The sequence below is a fragment of the Lissotriton helveticus genome, chromosome 3_2 (assembly GCF_964261635.1).
Source record: "Lissotriton helveticus chromosome 3_2, aLisHel1.1, whole genome shotgun sequence".
NCBI classification, from domain to species: domain Eukaryota; kingdom Metazoa; phylum Chordata; class Amphibia; order Caudata; family Salamandridae; genus Lissotriton; species Lissotriton helveticus.
This window is the reverse complement of record NC_136062.1, coordinates 136,307,872-136,326,042: the sequence shown is the minus strand read 5'-3', so window position 1 is coordinate 136,326,042 and position 18,171 is coordinate 136,307,872. Positions and strand designations below refer to the sequence as shown.

The window sequence follows — 18,171 nt, the reverse complement described above, 5'->3', positions numbered from 1 at the left end:
TTAGTTGACTGCATTGTCTTACTGACCTTGGGGCCATAGAATGCTCCATCGCCTGGATTCAGTTTCCAAGCTTCTCCAAACTCGTTCAGACTCTCCTCCAATTGCTATAAATAATAAAGAAACTAAAATAAGAGAACAGTGCATAAACAATTCCCAAAGATCTAACTGTGTACGAGGCCAAATCCAAGACATTGTGATAAGGCATGACATATGGATTACCATACTGCTGAGGTTAGTAACATCATTCCATTCACAAAACAGCATTTGATTATTCAGAAGGCACGGTGTTGATCTAAAAACTACACTCTATATCACCACAAAAGTGAAGGCGGACGTTGTGAAAACACATCAGTAGCTTGATCAATATTTTGAACAATGCACACTTACCTGTAAAACTGCTCTGCATGCTTAGAATACCAAGGAGTTACAGAGTAGATTGTCCAAGAGAGACTGAGGAAATGTAAAGACTGTGATAAGTGAGTTAAACAAATGATTAGAAGATAACAAGTAAGTATGTAAGTAACCGCCTTATAACGCATGGCCTTCTGCTCAACAGTCTTTAGTTCATAAACTAATACAAAAGCAGTGACCAATCTTCAAATAACTTTACTATATCTCAATAAAACAACCACTAAAGACTAAATGATGCAATTCCATTGATATTAATAACCAGATGGATACATTCATGTACAGAAAATCTGTGAAGTAAAATGGAGGCAAACGTCCACACCTAATTTCATAGTGATAAATAAACCAACGGTGGGGTTTATCCATTAAGCAGTCTGGCAAATATCTATTAATAAGGCGGATATATTTAAGCTCAATAAACCACCATGCCATGGAATAGGTTTTTAGAACATGAGATAAAAGCAGCACACGACTGTACATACATCATAAACATAACAATGCAAATCCTGTGGGTCATGGCCACTGAGGAAGGTTTCTCTCCTTGCAAGAAAACATACATTTTACAGAACAAAAGAATTGCCGAGTTGAGTTCCATTAGGAGCGAGGCGGTGTCAGTACGCTGCTTTCCCTAAGGCTTGGGTGTGTGAGATGTTTCAATGTGTTTTACTGTGCTGCTATGTTCATTTTAAAATTGACTTTGCTGCTAAACATGTTTTTAAAAAATCTCAAAACGAACGATCACTCTCTCCCACGCATCACGAGGAATCCCGGTGGGACAACCTAGGCCGCCATTTTGCTGAGGGCGTGCTCTTGTTGGGGGCATTTTGACATAAATTATGCGTGCTGCGAGGACGCACCGGTGGCACGCCTAAGGCAAGCCCGTCTGCCCCCGTCCGCGTCCCGGAAGCGGCCAGCGCCAGCCATGCTGCCCGTTTTTCGTCGTACCAAACTAACGATCGCTTGTCTTTCAGCCATTCTGAAATTATGACTATTGGCTCTAACATGAGTAAGTGTGGGCGACAGTTGATGGTTCTGGACAATACATTCAGCACTTGCGAACAGTGCAACTTCTGCTTTAGCAAAGACTTGGGTACCAGCACTCCCACCAATCACGTCCCTTCTGCTCCACAGATCTCTCAGTGCATACAAGCTGCCCTAATCAATGCCCGCTCCATGGTGAAATATTCTCTGGACATCTTTGAGCTTTTGTCAGACAATTGGTTGGACATATTAGTCATATCAGAGCGATGGTTCAATGAATTCTCTGCACCAGCCATTGCCTTGGCCATTCCAGTGGGGTATAAATTAGCAAGGGTAGACCGCAAAACAGGAAGAGGAGGAGCGTTTGCGGTAGTGTTCAGAGAAACTTGGGCTTTTACGCAGACAGAGATCAAAGACATTGGCGAGGGGGAAGCCTTAGACTTCTCCCTCACTATATACCCTCGTTGTTACCTGGGAGGCACCCTGATTTATCGTCCCCTGGTCCCTCTGGTACTTTTTTAAAGGCCTTAGGCGAAACTATTGTGCCAAGAGCTTTGCACCACGCTAATTCTTACTTTTAGGGGCTTTTAATATACATTTGGATTGTGCGGAGGCCACTACCACGAGGGAATTTAGTGACTCTTTTGAATTTTGCTCAATTGACCCAATGGATCAGCTCCGCATCACGTAGGAGGGAGGCATATTCTAGATGCAGTCTGCTCCAACTTCCCTCTAGTTGCCCAGGATCCACTTCCTGTTTCCTGGTCTGACCATTTTTTAATCCAATTTTCATGGACTAACTGGACACCTTATCCGACCACGAGGTCTCTTAAGGACAGACCTCCTCAACAAATTAAGCCATGTGCCTTTGGCAGAGCCTTGTCAGACACCCGCACTCCCTCTGCCAAGGACTTGGCTGACGCTGTGAGGGGTTTTATTAACTGGATCTCACGGGCTGTGGAACACCTTTCTCTACCTCAGGTCAATAAAGAGTAAGAAACACTCCGTCCAAACCATGGTTCTTTGACAAGCTTAAAGAGCTTAAGCAAGCATGTAAAAAGTTGGAGCGCAGCTGCAGACAGGCATACCGACCAGTGGCCAAAACAACACTAAGAAAATTCCAGAAAGATTATTATGCTGCTATTAAGAAGGCCAAAGGCAATTATTACGCGGAGCGCATCGCTCAGTCGAAAAAAACCTCAAAAGAAATCTTTTCCATTGTCCAGAGGTTTCTTAAACCCGGCGCGGTGCCTTTTCTGCCTCTAACTCTTGGTGTGAGAAGCTGTCCGGCTTCTTTATAGACAAGATCAAATCTATTCAGGACAGCTTTGGGTCAAGTATCCTAGTGCAGGAGGAACAACCCTCCCGGACTGTCCCGATCCCTGACCCAGCCCGCACCTCACTGACAGTTTTCTCACCTATTCCGCTGGTGGATACACTGATGATTCTCAAATCTCTAAAATCAGGTTCCCCAGCTGAGCAATGCTTAGCTAGGCAGTTGGCAGTTGTGGCGGTTAATTTGAAGTGCATAATATTAATAATTTATCGCTTCAAACCGCTATGGTTCCACCTGCGTGGAGACAGGCTAAGCTGCTCTCCCTGCTAAAAAATCCCTCTTTAAACCCTGCTACACTAGCCAGTTACCAACCTATCTCACTTCTCCCGGCTGTGGCGAATGTGTGTGAGAAGGCTGTGCACAAACAACTCTCTAAGTTTGTTGAGAGTTCCGGTGCCCTCCACCCAGCCCAGTCGGGATTTCGAGCCACATACAGTGCTGACACTGCCCTGGTTGAGATGCCGGAGGCTATAGAGAATGCCTAGATTCAGGTGGCAGAGCGGCTCTGATTTTATTGGACTTCTCTGCCGCCTTTGATACTGTGCCGCATCGCCAACTAGCGGCCCATCGCTCTAATATTGGAATTTTCAGATTTGGCGTGGGATTGGATTGAATCCTTTCTAAAGAATAGAACACAGCAGGTATGGATGCCTTCGTTCTCTTCAGCACCAAGAAAGGGGACTACAGGAGTTCCTCATGGTTCAACTCAGAGTCCCCTTCTTTTCAACATATACATCACGCCGTTAATCTTTCTGGCAAAGGTAAAAGTGGGTGCAAAGATCATAGCCTATGTTGATGATACCCAGCTCCTCTTCATGTGGAAGGGAAAAGATCTGTCTCTGGATCTATCCAAAAACTGCCTTGCAGCAGCTTTTAAATGGCTTGCAGCGGCTCAGCTCAAATGTAATGAGGACAAGTCTGATGTACTCTTCTTTGGGTCTTTCTCGCCGCACTTCAGGGACGACCTTTGGCCAGCAGGTTAACCCATGCCTAATTCAAAGTGGAACCCAGTGAAGAATCTAGCGGTCTGGTTCAGTGAGGACCTCAGATTCTCCCCACAGAGTAAAAAACTGGCCGGAGTGTGCTTTGGCACACTGAAACTACTTAGGAAATTCCTGCCACTTTTGCCCAGATCAGCAAAGGAAATGGTGACTCTTGCCCTCATTTGGTCGAGAATCGATTAGGCCAATGAGTTATATATTGGCCTTCCCGGTTACCAGCTGAAAAGCTTCAGACCATTCAAAATGCGAAGAGCAAGAGCACTGTTGGGCATTTCCGGTAGGTCCAGTACAACACAACATCTCCGGGATTTTCACTGGCTCCCGGTGGGGCAGCGGGTTCTGTTTAAGGCCCTCACCCTTGCCCATGGAGCCTTGTACAAATCCGGGACCCCCATCTCATAAGACGTTTTAACTTCTATGTGCCTCAAACACACTTACGCTCTACAGCGCAACGCCTCGCCGTTATACCACGCTACCGCCTGGCTAGAACAGGGGGCAGCTCCCTTTCATTTAGGGCTGCCAAAGCCTGGAATGTGCTTCCATATGATCTATGCAATACCCAAGACCTTAGGCTGTTTAAACAGCAGTTACAAAATTTGCTTTTTAACATAAAGCCTCATCACATGCCCCTTGGTCTCCTTATACTGGCTTCAGGGCTGGGACACTCCTGAGTATCCGTGCACACTATAAATGTCGTATAACATAACATCCAATACAGAACCACATCATCGACAACATGTCACAATTTTCAGGCAGCATTTCTTTTCTGGCAACTGCATTCAATCTAGTCTTTACTTCCTTTTGGGGTAGATTGGGATTTGAAAAGTAGGCGTCCTTCAGGTTGAAGGCGGTCATGAAGTCGCCTAGCTGTAGTAAAGGGATGACATCCTGGAGCATCGCTATGTGGAAGTGCTCGAACAGTATGTACTTGTTGAGGGGCCAGAGATTGAGCATGGCAGCACAGGCTCTATGGACTCCTTTCAAATGAGTGTGTCTACTTTCTCTTGGAGGAGGTGTTGGTGGCAAGGAAAGGCGGTGTGTTTGTGTGGTGTGATGTCTGGCGGGGTTGTGGAGAGTTGCAAGCAGCTACAAACAGTAACCCTGGTCTGTGATGGCAAATACCAATTGATCTAGGATGATTATGGCCCACCATGGAAGAAATCCCTGTAGTGTTCCTCTGTGATCGGAGGGAAGTGTGAGCGAGTCAGGGTTTGGTGGGGCGCCTTCCTTAACAGTACTGCCCGTCTTCCCTGGGAGTGGTTACCCCTGCAGCCCCCTGGAATAGCCCCATTAAGTGGTTTGCTGGTTTTGTTGCCTCTGAAAGTCAGTAGAAGCACAGGGAGAGGTGGATTTGGGCTATCAGAATCCTGGGACCTGTAGAAGGGGCTACAGGGAGGAAATGTCTGAAACGCACAATCCGCTGTGTCCATGTCCTTTTTGATTTCGTCAAGCAGCTGGTCGACCTGTAGTCCTAAGAGGTGCTCCCCAATTGAAGGGCAGATTGAGCAGGTGCTGTTGTAATTCTGGCTTAAAGGCAGAGACATACAACAAGGCATGCCGTTGGACAAGTACGCTTGAGTTGAATATGTGCGCCACAATGTCCGCAGCATCTAGGACATACTGAATGGTTAAATATGATTTTTCCCTCAGTGATAAAGTTATGGCCTTGGTTCCGGTACTGCTCCTGGGGGTATTGGAGGAGCTCTTTAATTTTATCCATGTGTGCCTGTTCGCACCAGGAGAGCAGGCCAATTGGGTGGCTAACTGGGCTGCAACGTGTTTACTGGCTGTGTCAATCTCCTAGCTCTCCTTGTATGGGGTGGAGTGACACTGGTACCTTGAGTGTTTGCTCCCTCATAGCCTGTGTGCACTACCAGGGAGCCTGGGGGAACGGACCTCTGATGTAGGGAGGAACTGAGGGGGAAGCTTTATATTTCTTCTCCACCCTAGCAGTCACCACCAGCGGCATTGACCGGCTTCTTGAATTTTTCAGGAGCGGACTGCAATATGCCCTTGAGTCTGGGTAAAAATTGGAGGGAGCGCTGTGTGGAGAAGATTATTTCCACTAGGTAATCATCATCCTCTTGAACCTTATGTAAGTCCACCTTGTGGAAGGCTGCGGCTCCATGAAAGTTCTCAAGGTATGAAGTGTTGTCATTTGGAAGGGGTTAGTTTGGCAGGATAGAGGTCCGGGACAGTGTTCCCAGATGGATCAACATAATCAACTGAGGGGTCATCCTGAGGATTAAGGCACCAGTAGGCTTCCACCTAGACCCGGTTGTCCGCCTCCTCCTCCTTCCCCTCCACTTCCACTTTCTTCCCTCCCTCCACCTCCTAATGAGGGTCACCCCTCACCACATTTACCTGGGGGTTCCCCACATTCATCACTCAGAGGATGAGGGGAGGTAGTCCTTCATTTCCTGTAGATCCTTATGAAGAGAGTAGAAAATATGACCTTGCAAAGAATCAGAAAGGAAAGGTTTCTGCATGCCACTAACAGATGCTCTTCATAGACTATACAGCAGTACTCTTACCAAGAAGTGGCTATGTGGTGGATGTTGCAGAGAATTGAAAAAGCATACATAGAATTTTGTTGGCCGACATTACCTTGCTGGCAAACAAAAACATCCACACAATAGTGATTTGTAAAAAATATGTGTAGTGAACCAAGTAGCTGCCTTACAGATGTCATCTATGGAAAAGGTTCTGAGGAAAGCAATAGATATTCTCTTTTTGCAGGTGGAGTGGGTAATTGCCACTTAGGTTTAGCGTAACAGGTTTACGTTTGATCAATGAATACATTTGACCAACTAGCAGGCAATGCACCCCTGTGAGAGAGCATAGCCCATCAGTGGTTCGGCAAAAGAAACAAAAAGCTATTGATTTTTGCATAATACTTTTGTTCTGTCAATGTAAAACATAAGAGCCCTCTTGACAACTAGGTGTGTTTAGTGCCGCTACAGAAACAGGGTATGGGAAAAACACTGGTAATTCAATGGTTTTATTAAGGGGAAAGGAAGACACCACTTTAGCGAGAAACTAGATATGTCTCAAGGACAAGTCTATCATCATGGACCTGGAAAAAACATTCCTCTATAGTGTGGTCTTAAAGCTCACAAATTTGACTAAAAGGCCACCAAGTATGCCACTTTCCAAGAGAGGAACCTGTGTCCCAGTAAGGCACGCATGCTGGCTTACGCTGGAATGGACTCGGAGCTTATGCTGAAAGTGTACACATGAATTTAAAGGTCTCAATACAGAGCTCATGCAGAATGCATACATGTGAAGAAAAAAAAGAAAATCTCTGAAAATGGCTCACCAAATTCAAACATCAGAAAAATTATCCATATGCTGGGAACCTCTGAAGTACTTCAGCTTGCTTGAGAATGACGTATTAAGGCGGTGCAGTCCTATCCTAATGGTGTGGCGCGGGTTCAGTAGCATATTGCCAAATTATGTTGTGTCCCAGAGAGGCACCAACCTCCAAGATAAAGGATATTATGATTTATTTATTAAATTTCTCGCTCACCAATAGACCACACTCAACACTTCCTGGTAACATCTCCTGATCTCAACAGATCCTGTCAGAACATGGAAAACTCACCAAGAAATGCCAGAGCCAAGTTTCAATATTAAAGCAACAATCATTAAATAAGATATAACAGAACTGCAGTGGTCATGAAAGGAGGAGTTTGAAAGCTTGGCCCATGAGTCCTGTGAGAACAATATTAAGGTTCTATCCAAGGACGGTAGGTACTCTGGGTGGAATAATGCGTTTAAGTCCTTCCATGTAGGCCTTGATGACAGGGACAATGAAGAGTTAAGTATGTTCCCTATTCTGAAGGGAGACAGCAACTGCGGCTAAGTAAAGTCTAATAGAGATGTAGAAGAGGCCGGATATTTGAAAATGTAGCAGACTATGTCTTGGACAGCTAGTTTTACAGGGTTAATGTGTTTAGAGAGACAATAGTGAACAAAGCGTTTTAATTTGGCTGCATAGCATGCCGGTGTGGTGGGCTTCCTGGAGGATAAATGAAAAATAGAGTCCAATTGTTTCAAAAGGACTAACTCTCTCAAAGGAAAGAAAACAAAAGGTTTTCCTATTAAACTCTCACTCACCAGGGTTTATCCCTTGGTTGCATGCTTTATCGGGTCAATCCCGTTCCGCTGCGGAACGAGGTGTACTATGTCCCACAAGACATGCGGCAGCACTTTGGGTGTTTCCAAATCATAAAGAACCTGGAAAAAGAAAGGAGTGGAAAGGTTTTACGGAGTGAGATCAAAAGTACCTGCCCAGAAGGTGAACCACTATTTATTCTGGCCTCTAGTCGGTATAGTTAAAAACAAGGAGGAAATGAAAGGAAAGGCTTTAATGTGCCTTCCTTTCTAAAAGGTCAACATGTTTCAAGCCGCACCCCACAAGCTTTTCATCAGGACCAAAGGAAACTAACTACCTGATACCACTCCTGTTCTGCTAATCGCATGCACTCTGCATGCCAAACAGTAATATTTTAGTTTGTACAGCATGTACTTGGTAATTACTGTCTGTAGCTATAAAAGATGCAAAAAGTCCACCTCATGGGCCCTCAGGTTGTGAAGGAAGGCTGTATTAACACACACTCACTCCTCAGCTTCACCTCCTCCTATCAACCGAATAATCGGTTGATAGGCAGAGGTGAAGCTGTGGAGTAGGTAGTAATTACCAAGTAGATGTAGTTGGGGGGCATGATTGTGCCCCAATTGTGAGTGAGAAGATATGGCAGGTTGGGCAGCTTCTCATGAATAACTAGAGACAGGCCGAGAAGAGTGATGAACCAAGGCTGCTCGGCGCATTTGGGAGCCACCAGAATAAAGGACGTTTGCCGAAGCTTCCAGACCACAAATGGAAGAAGTGGAATAGGAGGAAAAACGTAGGCAAATATCCCTGACCAGTTAATCTTCCAAGGACTGTGGGTGGGGGAGTCTGGAGGCGAAGCTTGGGCAGTTGGCATTTTATCCAATTGGCAAAGAGCTCTACGTTGGAGAATCCCCACTGGTGGAAGTATGGTAGTAGGATTTATCTTGTGGGGTTCCTATTTGTGGACTTGTTGCTGCATCCTGATAACGATGTCTGCAAATTTGTTGTCCACTCGCGGAAAGTACTCCGCCAGAAGGTGGATCTTGTGGAGTGCCCACCACCAGATGTGGTGGAGTGCCCAGCACTAAGCTGACAGTTGTGGTGAATGTGTGTCTCCCTGTTTCGGTGGTAATACATGGCAGTCATATTGTCTGTCTTGATTAGGACTACCTTTTGTTACAGGTCACACAAGAAGGATTTGAGAGCTAGCTGGATGGCCAGCAGCTCTTGGCAGATGATCAGTAAACCAATCTGGGAGGATGTTCACATGCCCTGAAATGTCAAGTACTGTAGATGTCCTCCACCCAATCTAGTAAGGGAGATGTCCGTTGTGATTGTTACTTGGAGGGCAGGTTAGAAAGGGTTAGCCTTGCAGCAGGATGTTGCTGCTTCACCAGTCCAGCGATGGGTGATGACCAGAATCAACACTAGAACTTATAAAGTGGCCCTCCGCTTGTGACCATCGTGCAGTCAAGCTCTTTTGCAATGGACGCATAGGCAACCTGGCATGTGGTACAACGATGATGCAGGAAGCCATTATGACGAGATGGGGCATGACTGTCCTGAGCATGACTAGTTGATCTAGACAAAAAAGAGGCAAAAAGGACTGGAAGAGTTGAATTTGGGGTGAGCTTGGGCTGGGATGAGCCTTTCTAGAGACAGAGTTGAAGACTGCTCATAAAAAGGGCTACTCCTGAAGGGCCTGAAGGTGGACCTTTATTGTGTTTTTATAAATTGAACCCTAGACCATGGAGGAGATCTGTGCCATTTGTTCTGTCTGCACTCATGATTACCATCTCATCCTTAGAAGGAAGAGATGGTGTACTCACAGTCAAAGTCTTCAGCTGGTGCTCAGTGGGCCGGTTGTTCCTTGGTCTCAGAGTAAGTACTGGGCTCGGAGATGAATAGTAACTCTGCCGAGGTGCTGGGCTGTGGTTCCTCCTTGATTTCCTTATCCCTGAAGAGATCGGTGTGTCATCTTCCGGTCGATGTCTTATTACGTGTCAAGTGGGGAAACAACCTTAACAACACGGTCAAAACACCGCAATACATTTACATCTCTGCTTTTACATCGCAAGTCGCTACCACGACTTGCACTGGCGGGCGCTCTAGACTAAGGAATAATGTGATTTACTATTCCAACACCTTCCCTACTGTAGGAAGGCTGGAGTTGGAATAGTAAATCATACTATTCTTAAATCCAGCGCCCTACAGCGCAAGTCGTTGTAATGACTTGCGTTGTAAAAACAGCGTTGTGATGTACCGCGATCAAAATGATTGCGTTGTAACATCATACATCGGTCAAGTGGGGTGCCGACCTTCGACAATAATGCAGTTTTGTTTAAGCTAGAATGGATGCAGGTGGAACAAGAGGCCTTGTCGTGACAAGGGACAGGCAGCAGTTTCAAACCTGGTGGAAGTCTGTCTGCGGATACTTCATTCAACACTAATAGGCAGTTAGGAATGGGATTCTTTCCATCACAGATCAGCCATTCGAGGAAGAAGTACACGGGTAGGCCCCAAAGAGGGTACTGGCCAGAACTGGGCATCAAGTAGTTTCAAGATGCTACCAAAATGGTGCAGGAAATACAGATTTCTAAGCATACGGGTCCGGAGAGTCCAAATGGTCCTAGAGACCATGCTATGAGGCTTTGACTTGGCGCTCGGTGGAGTCGCAGCCAAATCAGGAGGTGTAGAAAAAAAAAAAACAAGCTAATGCCCATGTACATTACAAGTCATCGGACAGGTCACAATAACTCGATGACTCAAAAGACTTCTTTGAAGAAAAAGAAGTTGCACATGTCCTAGCCCAATATTAGATGGCAGGTGTATGCAGAGCATGTGTATCTATGCAGAGTGTGTGTTTTTACACCTACACATGTCACAAACATGTAACTTAAAAACCCCTTTTAGGGCATTATGGAGCCCTCCTGGGCTTGGGTAGTGGATAATAAGTAAGCGGCACCGGACGCTCATTTCTTATTCTTTTTTTGAGGTGTTACAGTTCCACCCAGGACACCCGCACTTTATATTCATATTGGGGCGTGGTGGAGTCACGAGGACCCCAACAGTCCCTGCTGGTTCCTCAGCCAGCACCCATCAACCATAGTGGGTGCCTGTTCGGGGCGGCCATTAGGTTATATTTTGTTATCCACTTAGTATGGCAGATCCACTCACAGCCGAAGGTGTATCTCGCACTCGTTCTCTACTGTTAAACGAACCCAATAATTTAAAACAGCCAGATTCTTTGAAATTGCGCGAAATCTGCATAGCCACAAAGGTAGCTTGGAAGTGGATTCCATGTTGTTGGTGCAGTGTAAGAAAAAGCTCTGCCCCTATAACTTGAGTTTCGAACAGGGGGGTAAGACAGCAATGCCTTATTGCTGGATCTTATAGAGTGAGTGGGACAGTAATAAAATAGTTTGTCTTTAAGACAGAGGGGAATTGCCAAATTGAATATGCTACTTACCAGTATGCATCTGTTCTTGGCATGTAGGGCTGCTAACATTCATATCTTAGCATTAGATCGCCGCCTAGTGTTGGGCTCGGATGATTGCACATTGTTGTCCTGGAAGAGTCTTCGAAGTATCCTGAGATAGGTGGCTCCTCCCCTGGACTACAGTGCGCATGGGCATCGGCTCCATCCCCAGATTGTTTTTCGCCATTGTGGCAGGAGATGGAGTGAAAGTGTAAAGGATGTCCATGCTTACGAATAAATACAATAGTATATCTGCAGCTGCGACAGGCACCGGGGAGGAGGGCGGGCGATATGAATGTTAGCAGCCCTACATGCCAAGAACAGATGCATACTGGTAAGTAGCATATTCAGTTCGAGGCATGTGGGCTGCTAAATTCATATCTTAGCATAGAATACATAGCAGTCCCTCCATCAGCGGCGGTTGCCCGTGCCAGCTGCAGAAACCTGAAAAAGTGTCTTGAGAACAGCCTGTCCTACAGCTGCTTGCTGCTTGGAATGCACATCAACACAGTAGTGTTTTGTGAAGGTATGTGGTGTGACCCACGTGGCTGCTCTGCAAATATCCTCTAAAGGAATGTTCCCTAGGAAAGCCATGGATGCCCCCAGCTTGCGTGTGGAGTGCGCTCTGGGGGGTATTGTTAAAGTGCGCTTGGCTTTTTGATAACATATCTGGATGCACTTAACAATCCACCTGGCTATCCCTGCTTTGGAAATTGGGTTGCCTTTGTGTTGTGGTGCGAAGGCAACAAAGAGTTGTTTTGTCTTTCTAAAGGGTTGTGTTCTGTCTATGTAGTACATCAACGCCCTCCGTACATCTAAGGTATGGAGCATTCTTTCCGCCACCGTTTGCGGGTTTTGAAAGAATGCTGGTAAGTCAATAGTTTGGTTAAGATGAAACTGTGACACCACCTTAGGAAGGAATTTAGGGTTAGTGCGTAGCACTACCCTATTTGGGTGAATTTGAATGAACGGCTCTTGTATGGTGAGCGCTTGCAGCTCACTGACACGCCTCAGAGACGTAATAGCTATCAGAAAGGCCACTTTCCACGTAAGGAATTGGAGCTCACACGAGTGCAGTGGCTCAAATGGTGGCCCCATCAGTCTGGTGAGAACGACGTTGAGGTTCCACACCGGAGCTGGAGGTGTTCTTGGGGGAATGACTCTCTTCAGACCTTCAAGGAAGGCTTTAATGGCGGGCACTCTGAAGACAGAGAGGTGCTGCCTGTTCTGAAGATAAGCCGCTATGGCTGAGAGATGTATCCTAATGGAAGTGTACGCCAGATTGCACTTGTAGAGATGTAACAGATAGCAGATGATGTTGGGAATAGATGCATCCAGTGGGTTGATGTCATTGGACGTACAGTAGATGACAAAACGCTTCCACTTAGCAGCATAGCATGCTCTAGTAGTTGGTTTCCTCGCCTCCTTGATGATACTCATGCATTCTGGAGGTAGGTTAAGGTATCCAAACTCTAGGACTTCAGGAGCCAGATCGCCAGGTTGAGCTGTCGTGGATCTGGATGCTGAATGTCTCCATGGTTCTGCGTCAAAAGACTGGGCGTGAGGCGCAGTCTTTGGTGCGGCACCACTGAGAGTTCGAGGAACGTGGTGTACCAAGCTTGTCGTGCCCACGTTGGAGCAACCAGGACGAGAGTCATGGAGTGCTGCCTTAGCTTTCTTGCGACCAGCGGTATTAGAGGGGCTGGCGGAAAAGCGTATGCAAATTTGCCTGACCAGTTCATCCATATCGCATTCCCCTGCGACTGTGGGTGAGGGAACCTGGCGGCAAAGAGTCGGCATTTTGCGTTCTCCTTTGTTGCGAACAGGTCTATCTCCGGATGACCCCACTGCTGGAAGAACGGGTGGAGAACAGAAGGGTGTATCTCCCACTCGTGCATCTGATGGCTGTATCTGCTGAGCAGATCCGCCATCTGATTGTCCTTGCCCGGGAGGTGTTCTGCCATGAGGAAAATGTTCCTCTGAATGGCCCACTTCCACATGCTCTGAGCCAGATGAGACAGCTGTGGCGAGTGGGTGCCCCCCTGTTTCTGAATGTAGTACATCGCGGTCATGTTGTCCGTCCGGACTAGCACGACCTTGTTGCTCAGATGTACAATGAAGGACTTGAGCGCCATGAAGATTGCCATCAGTTCCAGATAGTTGATGTGCATCTTCTGTTGCTGCGTCGTCCATAGTCCCTGCACTGTGTAAGTGAGCACATGTGCTCCCCAGCCCTGGAGAGATGCGTCCGTCGTCAGGACAATCTGCGGCACGGGCTCGTGGAACAGTCGGCCCTTGCAAAGGTTGCGTGGAGTCCACCAATGCAGAGAGTCGTATGCCCGACTGGTAACCAACACTAGGTCTGTCAATTGCCCACGAGCCTGTGTCCACTGATTCGCTAAGCACTCCTGGAGCGGGCGCATATGTAACCGTGCGTGAGGGACTATGAAGATGCAGGAGGCCATCATGCCAATCAACTGCATGAACACTCTCGCTGGCAGGGAGTGTCTTGGTCGGAATCGTTGGATCAGTGACTGAATGCTGTCGATTCTGACTTGGTTTGGCTGAGCCATGGCTGTCAGGGTGTTGATCGTAGCACCCAGGAACTGCCGGACATGTGCCGGCTGAAGATGCGATTTTGGGTAATTTAGGGAGAAACCCAGATCGTGAAGAAGGTGAATTGTAGTCGACATGTCTGCGGCGCACTGTTGCTCGGACTTGGCTTGTACGAGCCAGTCGTCTAGGTAGGGGTAGACATGGATATTCTGCCTCCTGAGGTGCGCCGCCACTGTCGCTAGACACTTGGTGAACACCCTCGGGGCCGTAGTGACTCCGAAGGGTAGGACTTTGAACTGGTAGTGCCTGCCTTGAATAGTGAACCTGAGGTATTTCCTGTGTGACGGGTGTAGTGGAATGTGGAAATAAGCATCCTTGAGATCTAAGGTCGCTAAGAAGTCTCCCTGGTTTAGCAAGGGAAGAATCTGCTGTAGTGTAAGCATATGGAAATGCTCTGACAGTATGTACAGGTTGAGGGGACGTAGATCGAGAATGGGCCTGAGAGAACCGTCCTTCTTTGGAATAAGGAAGTACAGGGAATATACCCCTGTGCCTTCCTCCCCCACCGGCACGAGCTCGATTGCGCCTTTTTGCAGCATCGCCACCACTTCCTGCTGCAATAAGTGCAAGTGCTCTGCGGACATAGGCCTTTGCCTCGGTGGGATGTTGGGTGGAGTGGATTTCAGCTCTAGGCAATAACCATACTGGATTAGTTGTCGCACCCACCTGTCTGTGGTGATGTTTTTCCAGACGGGCAGGAACTGCTGCAGTCTCCCCCCGACAGGTGTTATGTGGTCGGGGGGCAGTGACAGAAAGTCACTGTTTGCTTGGAGTAGAGGTGCGGGAGCTGTTGTTTCCTCTGCCGCGACCTCTGTTGCTGTTATTCCTATAACCTCCCTTGTTCTGTTTAGTGAACGAGGATTGCGCCCCACCTTTGGAGAACTGGGATTGTTGACCCATCTGTCCTCTGGTGACTCCACGTGCACCTGAGCGACGAAAATTGCTGCCACGAAACTGTTGGGACTGCAGGGCCCCCATAGACTTAGCAGTTTCCGTGTCCTTCTTTATTTTCTCTAGGGTGGTGTCAACATCCGGACCAAACAGACTATCAGGATTGACTGGCTGATTCAGAATTGTTGTTTGAATATCCTGCTTAAACCCTGAGATGCGTAGCCAGGCTTGTCTTCTCAGCATAACGCTAGTGTTGATAGCCCTAGCAGCTGTGTCCGCAGCGTCAAGTGCACACTTGATGGCTGCGTTTGATATTAGCTTTCCTTCCTCAATAAGCATTTTGGTGCCTTCTTGGAACTGTGGGGGCAGGTGTTGTATAACCTGTTCTAGGGTGTCGTAGTGCGCCCTATCATAACGCGCCAGGAGCGCCTGTGTATTTGCGATGCGCCAAAAGTTTGCCGCCTGTGCAGCCACTCTTTTGCCTCCTGCCTCAAGCACTTTGGACTCCTTATCCGGGGGAGGAGCTTCACCCGTTGTCTGGGAGTTGGCACGTTTCCTGGCATTGGCAACCACAAGAGAGTCCAGTGGCAATTGTCCCCGGATGTAGACGGGGTCCGCAGGCGCAGGCCTGTACTTCTTTTCAATGCGAGGGTTGACCACTCTCGCCCTTGTAGGCTCCTTAAAAATGTCCCCAGCATGTTTGAGAACACCTTTCAGCATAGGAAGTGTCTTTACTGTCCTTTCAGATATGGCAAAGGTGTCAAAAAGGAAGTCTTCCTCAACCGGGTCGGCATGCATGTCCACATCATGATTGGCTGCCGCCCGTTCAATTAGTGCATGAAATCCTGCTGAGTCCTCAGTCGGGGATGCACGTGCATTAAAGGTCTGCGGGTCTTGGCCCACACCTTGGGTGTTCTGGTCACCAGTGTCGTCGTAAGAATCTGGTTGTACATCAGGTTCATCGATAGGAAAATTGTACTGTTCATCCTCATCATATTCCTCACCCACAGAGTGTTCTGGGGAGGGAGTAGGGCTCCGTCTTGGAGGAGGCTGAATCGGTTCCGTGAGGCCTGAGGCGTCAAGGGGCACCCTCTTCTTTTTCAACGGGATGACGTAGGGGTCCACCGGCTCCGAAGTGATCTTCCGTTTATAGAGTGTCAGCTTGCCGGTGGCAGCATCGATGAAATGCTCTGAATCGTCTTCCGATTCGAGTACACGACGTGGAAGAGGGTCAGGCAGCGAGGAACCCTGTTTCGGAGCCGATTTCGTCGAAAACGCTTTCGGCGCCTCCTTAGGTGGCAAGAGAAAAAGGAGTTTCCCAGAAGGCTTAGCCGGAGCGTCCTTTTGCGGCTGCGGTGATGGCATCGGAGCCGATGGAGCAAAGGCTTTCTCCCTGATTCTCTGCAGTGACTCCGCAATGGGGGACGGTACACTGCCAGTGGGTTTCGTCGCCGACAAGGATGCTTTGAGCGGTCCCTCGGATCCGACGTCCTCGCGGGCCTTGTGCGTTTTGGGCGCGGAAACCGTCTTCGGCACCTCCGAATCTTGAGGCCGGGGCGCAGACTTCTTGGGCGTAGCCTCTTTGGAGCCGACCTTGGCGGGCTTGGACGGCGCCGGAGCCGCTGATCCGTGCCGACCATCTTTCTTGGGGGCCCCTTCCTCGGGCGTCGGTTTCGATTTCGGAGCATCGGAATCGACAGACTTCCTCGGCTTCTGCGGACCGGAGGTCGACGGAGCCGACGGGGTGACGGGCACCGACTTCTTCACAGGCACGGCAGCCATCTTAGGGACACTCGAGTCCTTTGGTTTCAGTTTCGATTTCGGGTCGGCCATTTTAGGTGTTGACGACCCCGACGGTTTCAGTTTCGGTTTCGAAACAGCGTGCCCAGCAAGTGAGTCCGTAGCCGGGCCCGAAGGCGGGGCTGTGGCTTGCGGCAACGGGTCCTGGGTAAGGCCGACAGGCGATCCCGTGTCCCGGTCGGTATCCTCGTAACCTTCGGGGCAGAGCTCGTCCGCAGAGCTATCCGCCGCGGCCCCATAAATCTCATCGTCGTCTCCTACCTCTTCGACGTATTCGAGGACCTGACCCGCGACTCCGTCGTCGTCTCCCGGATCCGCCTCGACCTCCGTCTGTGATGGGGAGATTTGTAGAAGGTGACCCTGGACCTCTTCTTCCGGGTCGCCGAAGATGTTCTCCGGATCTGGGGCCGCTTGCCTAGCTTCCAAGCGCACCGCGCGCCGAAGCTTGAGAGTTTTCTTGGAGCGGAACTGTGCACAGGCCTTGCACTTGCCGTCGTCGTGGTCCGGTGAAAGGCACTTGTTACACACGGGGTGTAGATCGATGTGTGGGTACTTGGACCCACAGAGCGGGCAGTACTTAAACGGGCTCCGCTCCATGTCCGTAAAGGCTCGCTGTCGTGTCGCGATGAGAAGGCCTCAAAGTTTAGAAAGCGAAGAAAACTCCGCTTATTCCGGCTTCAAGAGACGGAAGACTCGAGACCGAGCGCAGACAATACCGACGCAAGAAAATCGAGGCCTTTTGGCCGGTAAAAGATAGTGTTACTTGGTTCCGACAGTAAGACGTCGAGACCACATCCGAACCCAATGGCGGAAAAAAACAATCTGGGGATGGAGCCGATGCCCATGCGCACTGTAGTCCAGGGGAGGAGCCACCTATCTCAGGATACTTCGAAGACTCTTCCAGGACAACAATGTGCAATCATCCGAGCCCAACACTAGGCGGCGATCTAATGCTAAGATATGAATTTAGCAGCCCACATGCCTCGAACATGTCTTTATGGGCAAGACGACAGATCATATAGAAAATACGCTTCCTGACTGGAAGCCAGTGAAGAGAAGAGGAGCATGGAGGCAGAAGGAGAACCTGCCGGGAGATTGCAAACCATCTGGTCAGGCGTTCGTAGGCTGGCATCAACAAGGCATTACTGTAGTGTAAACGGCTGATGTTCAGACCTTGGATCAGCGTTTTTCTGGCCGAAGACTGAAGCCAAGGGAAGACTTTCTTCAGAAGATGCAGGGTCACGAAACAAGACCCTCTTAAGATAACTATGTGACTTATCATGGGAAATTCATGGTCCAGTATGAGACCCAGATTTTTCGCTGATTTACTTGGACATGGGGCCAGTCCCAACTCAGAAGGCCACCAGTCTGGAAACCAGTGATGTCGAGCTTTGCCAACAAGAAGAACCTCAGGCTTCTCACTGTTCAGCTGAAGACAGTTTTTGGACATCCAGGCTGCGATATTCCTCATGCACAATTGAAAACGACACCTGGCATTGTCAATGTCCCATTGAAATGATTAGTTGAGTATGGTCAGCATAAG

General features: G+C 48.4%; 1 protein-coding gene across 1 annotated transcript in view; it reads right to left on the bottom strand.

Moving 5' to 3' along the window:
• LOC144826511 (threonine--tRNA ligase 1, cytoplasmic-like) overlaps window positions 1–18,171 on the bottom strand; it is a 249,352-nt gene that overhangs the window by 103,755 nt on the left and 127,426 nt on the right. Inside the window, exon 14 of the mRNA XM_078684931.1 lies at window positions 27–104. Coding sequence (XP_078541057.1) covers window positions 27–104 — 78 coding nt within the window. The remainder of the gene's footprint in view (window positions 1–26; window positions 105–18,171) is intronic.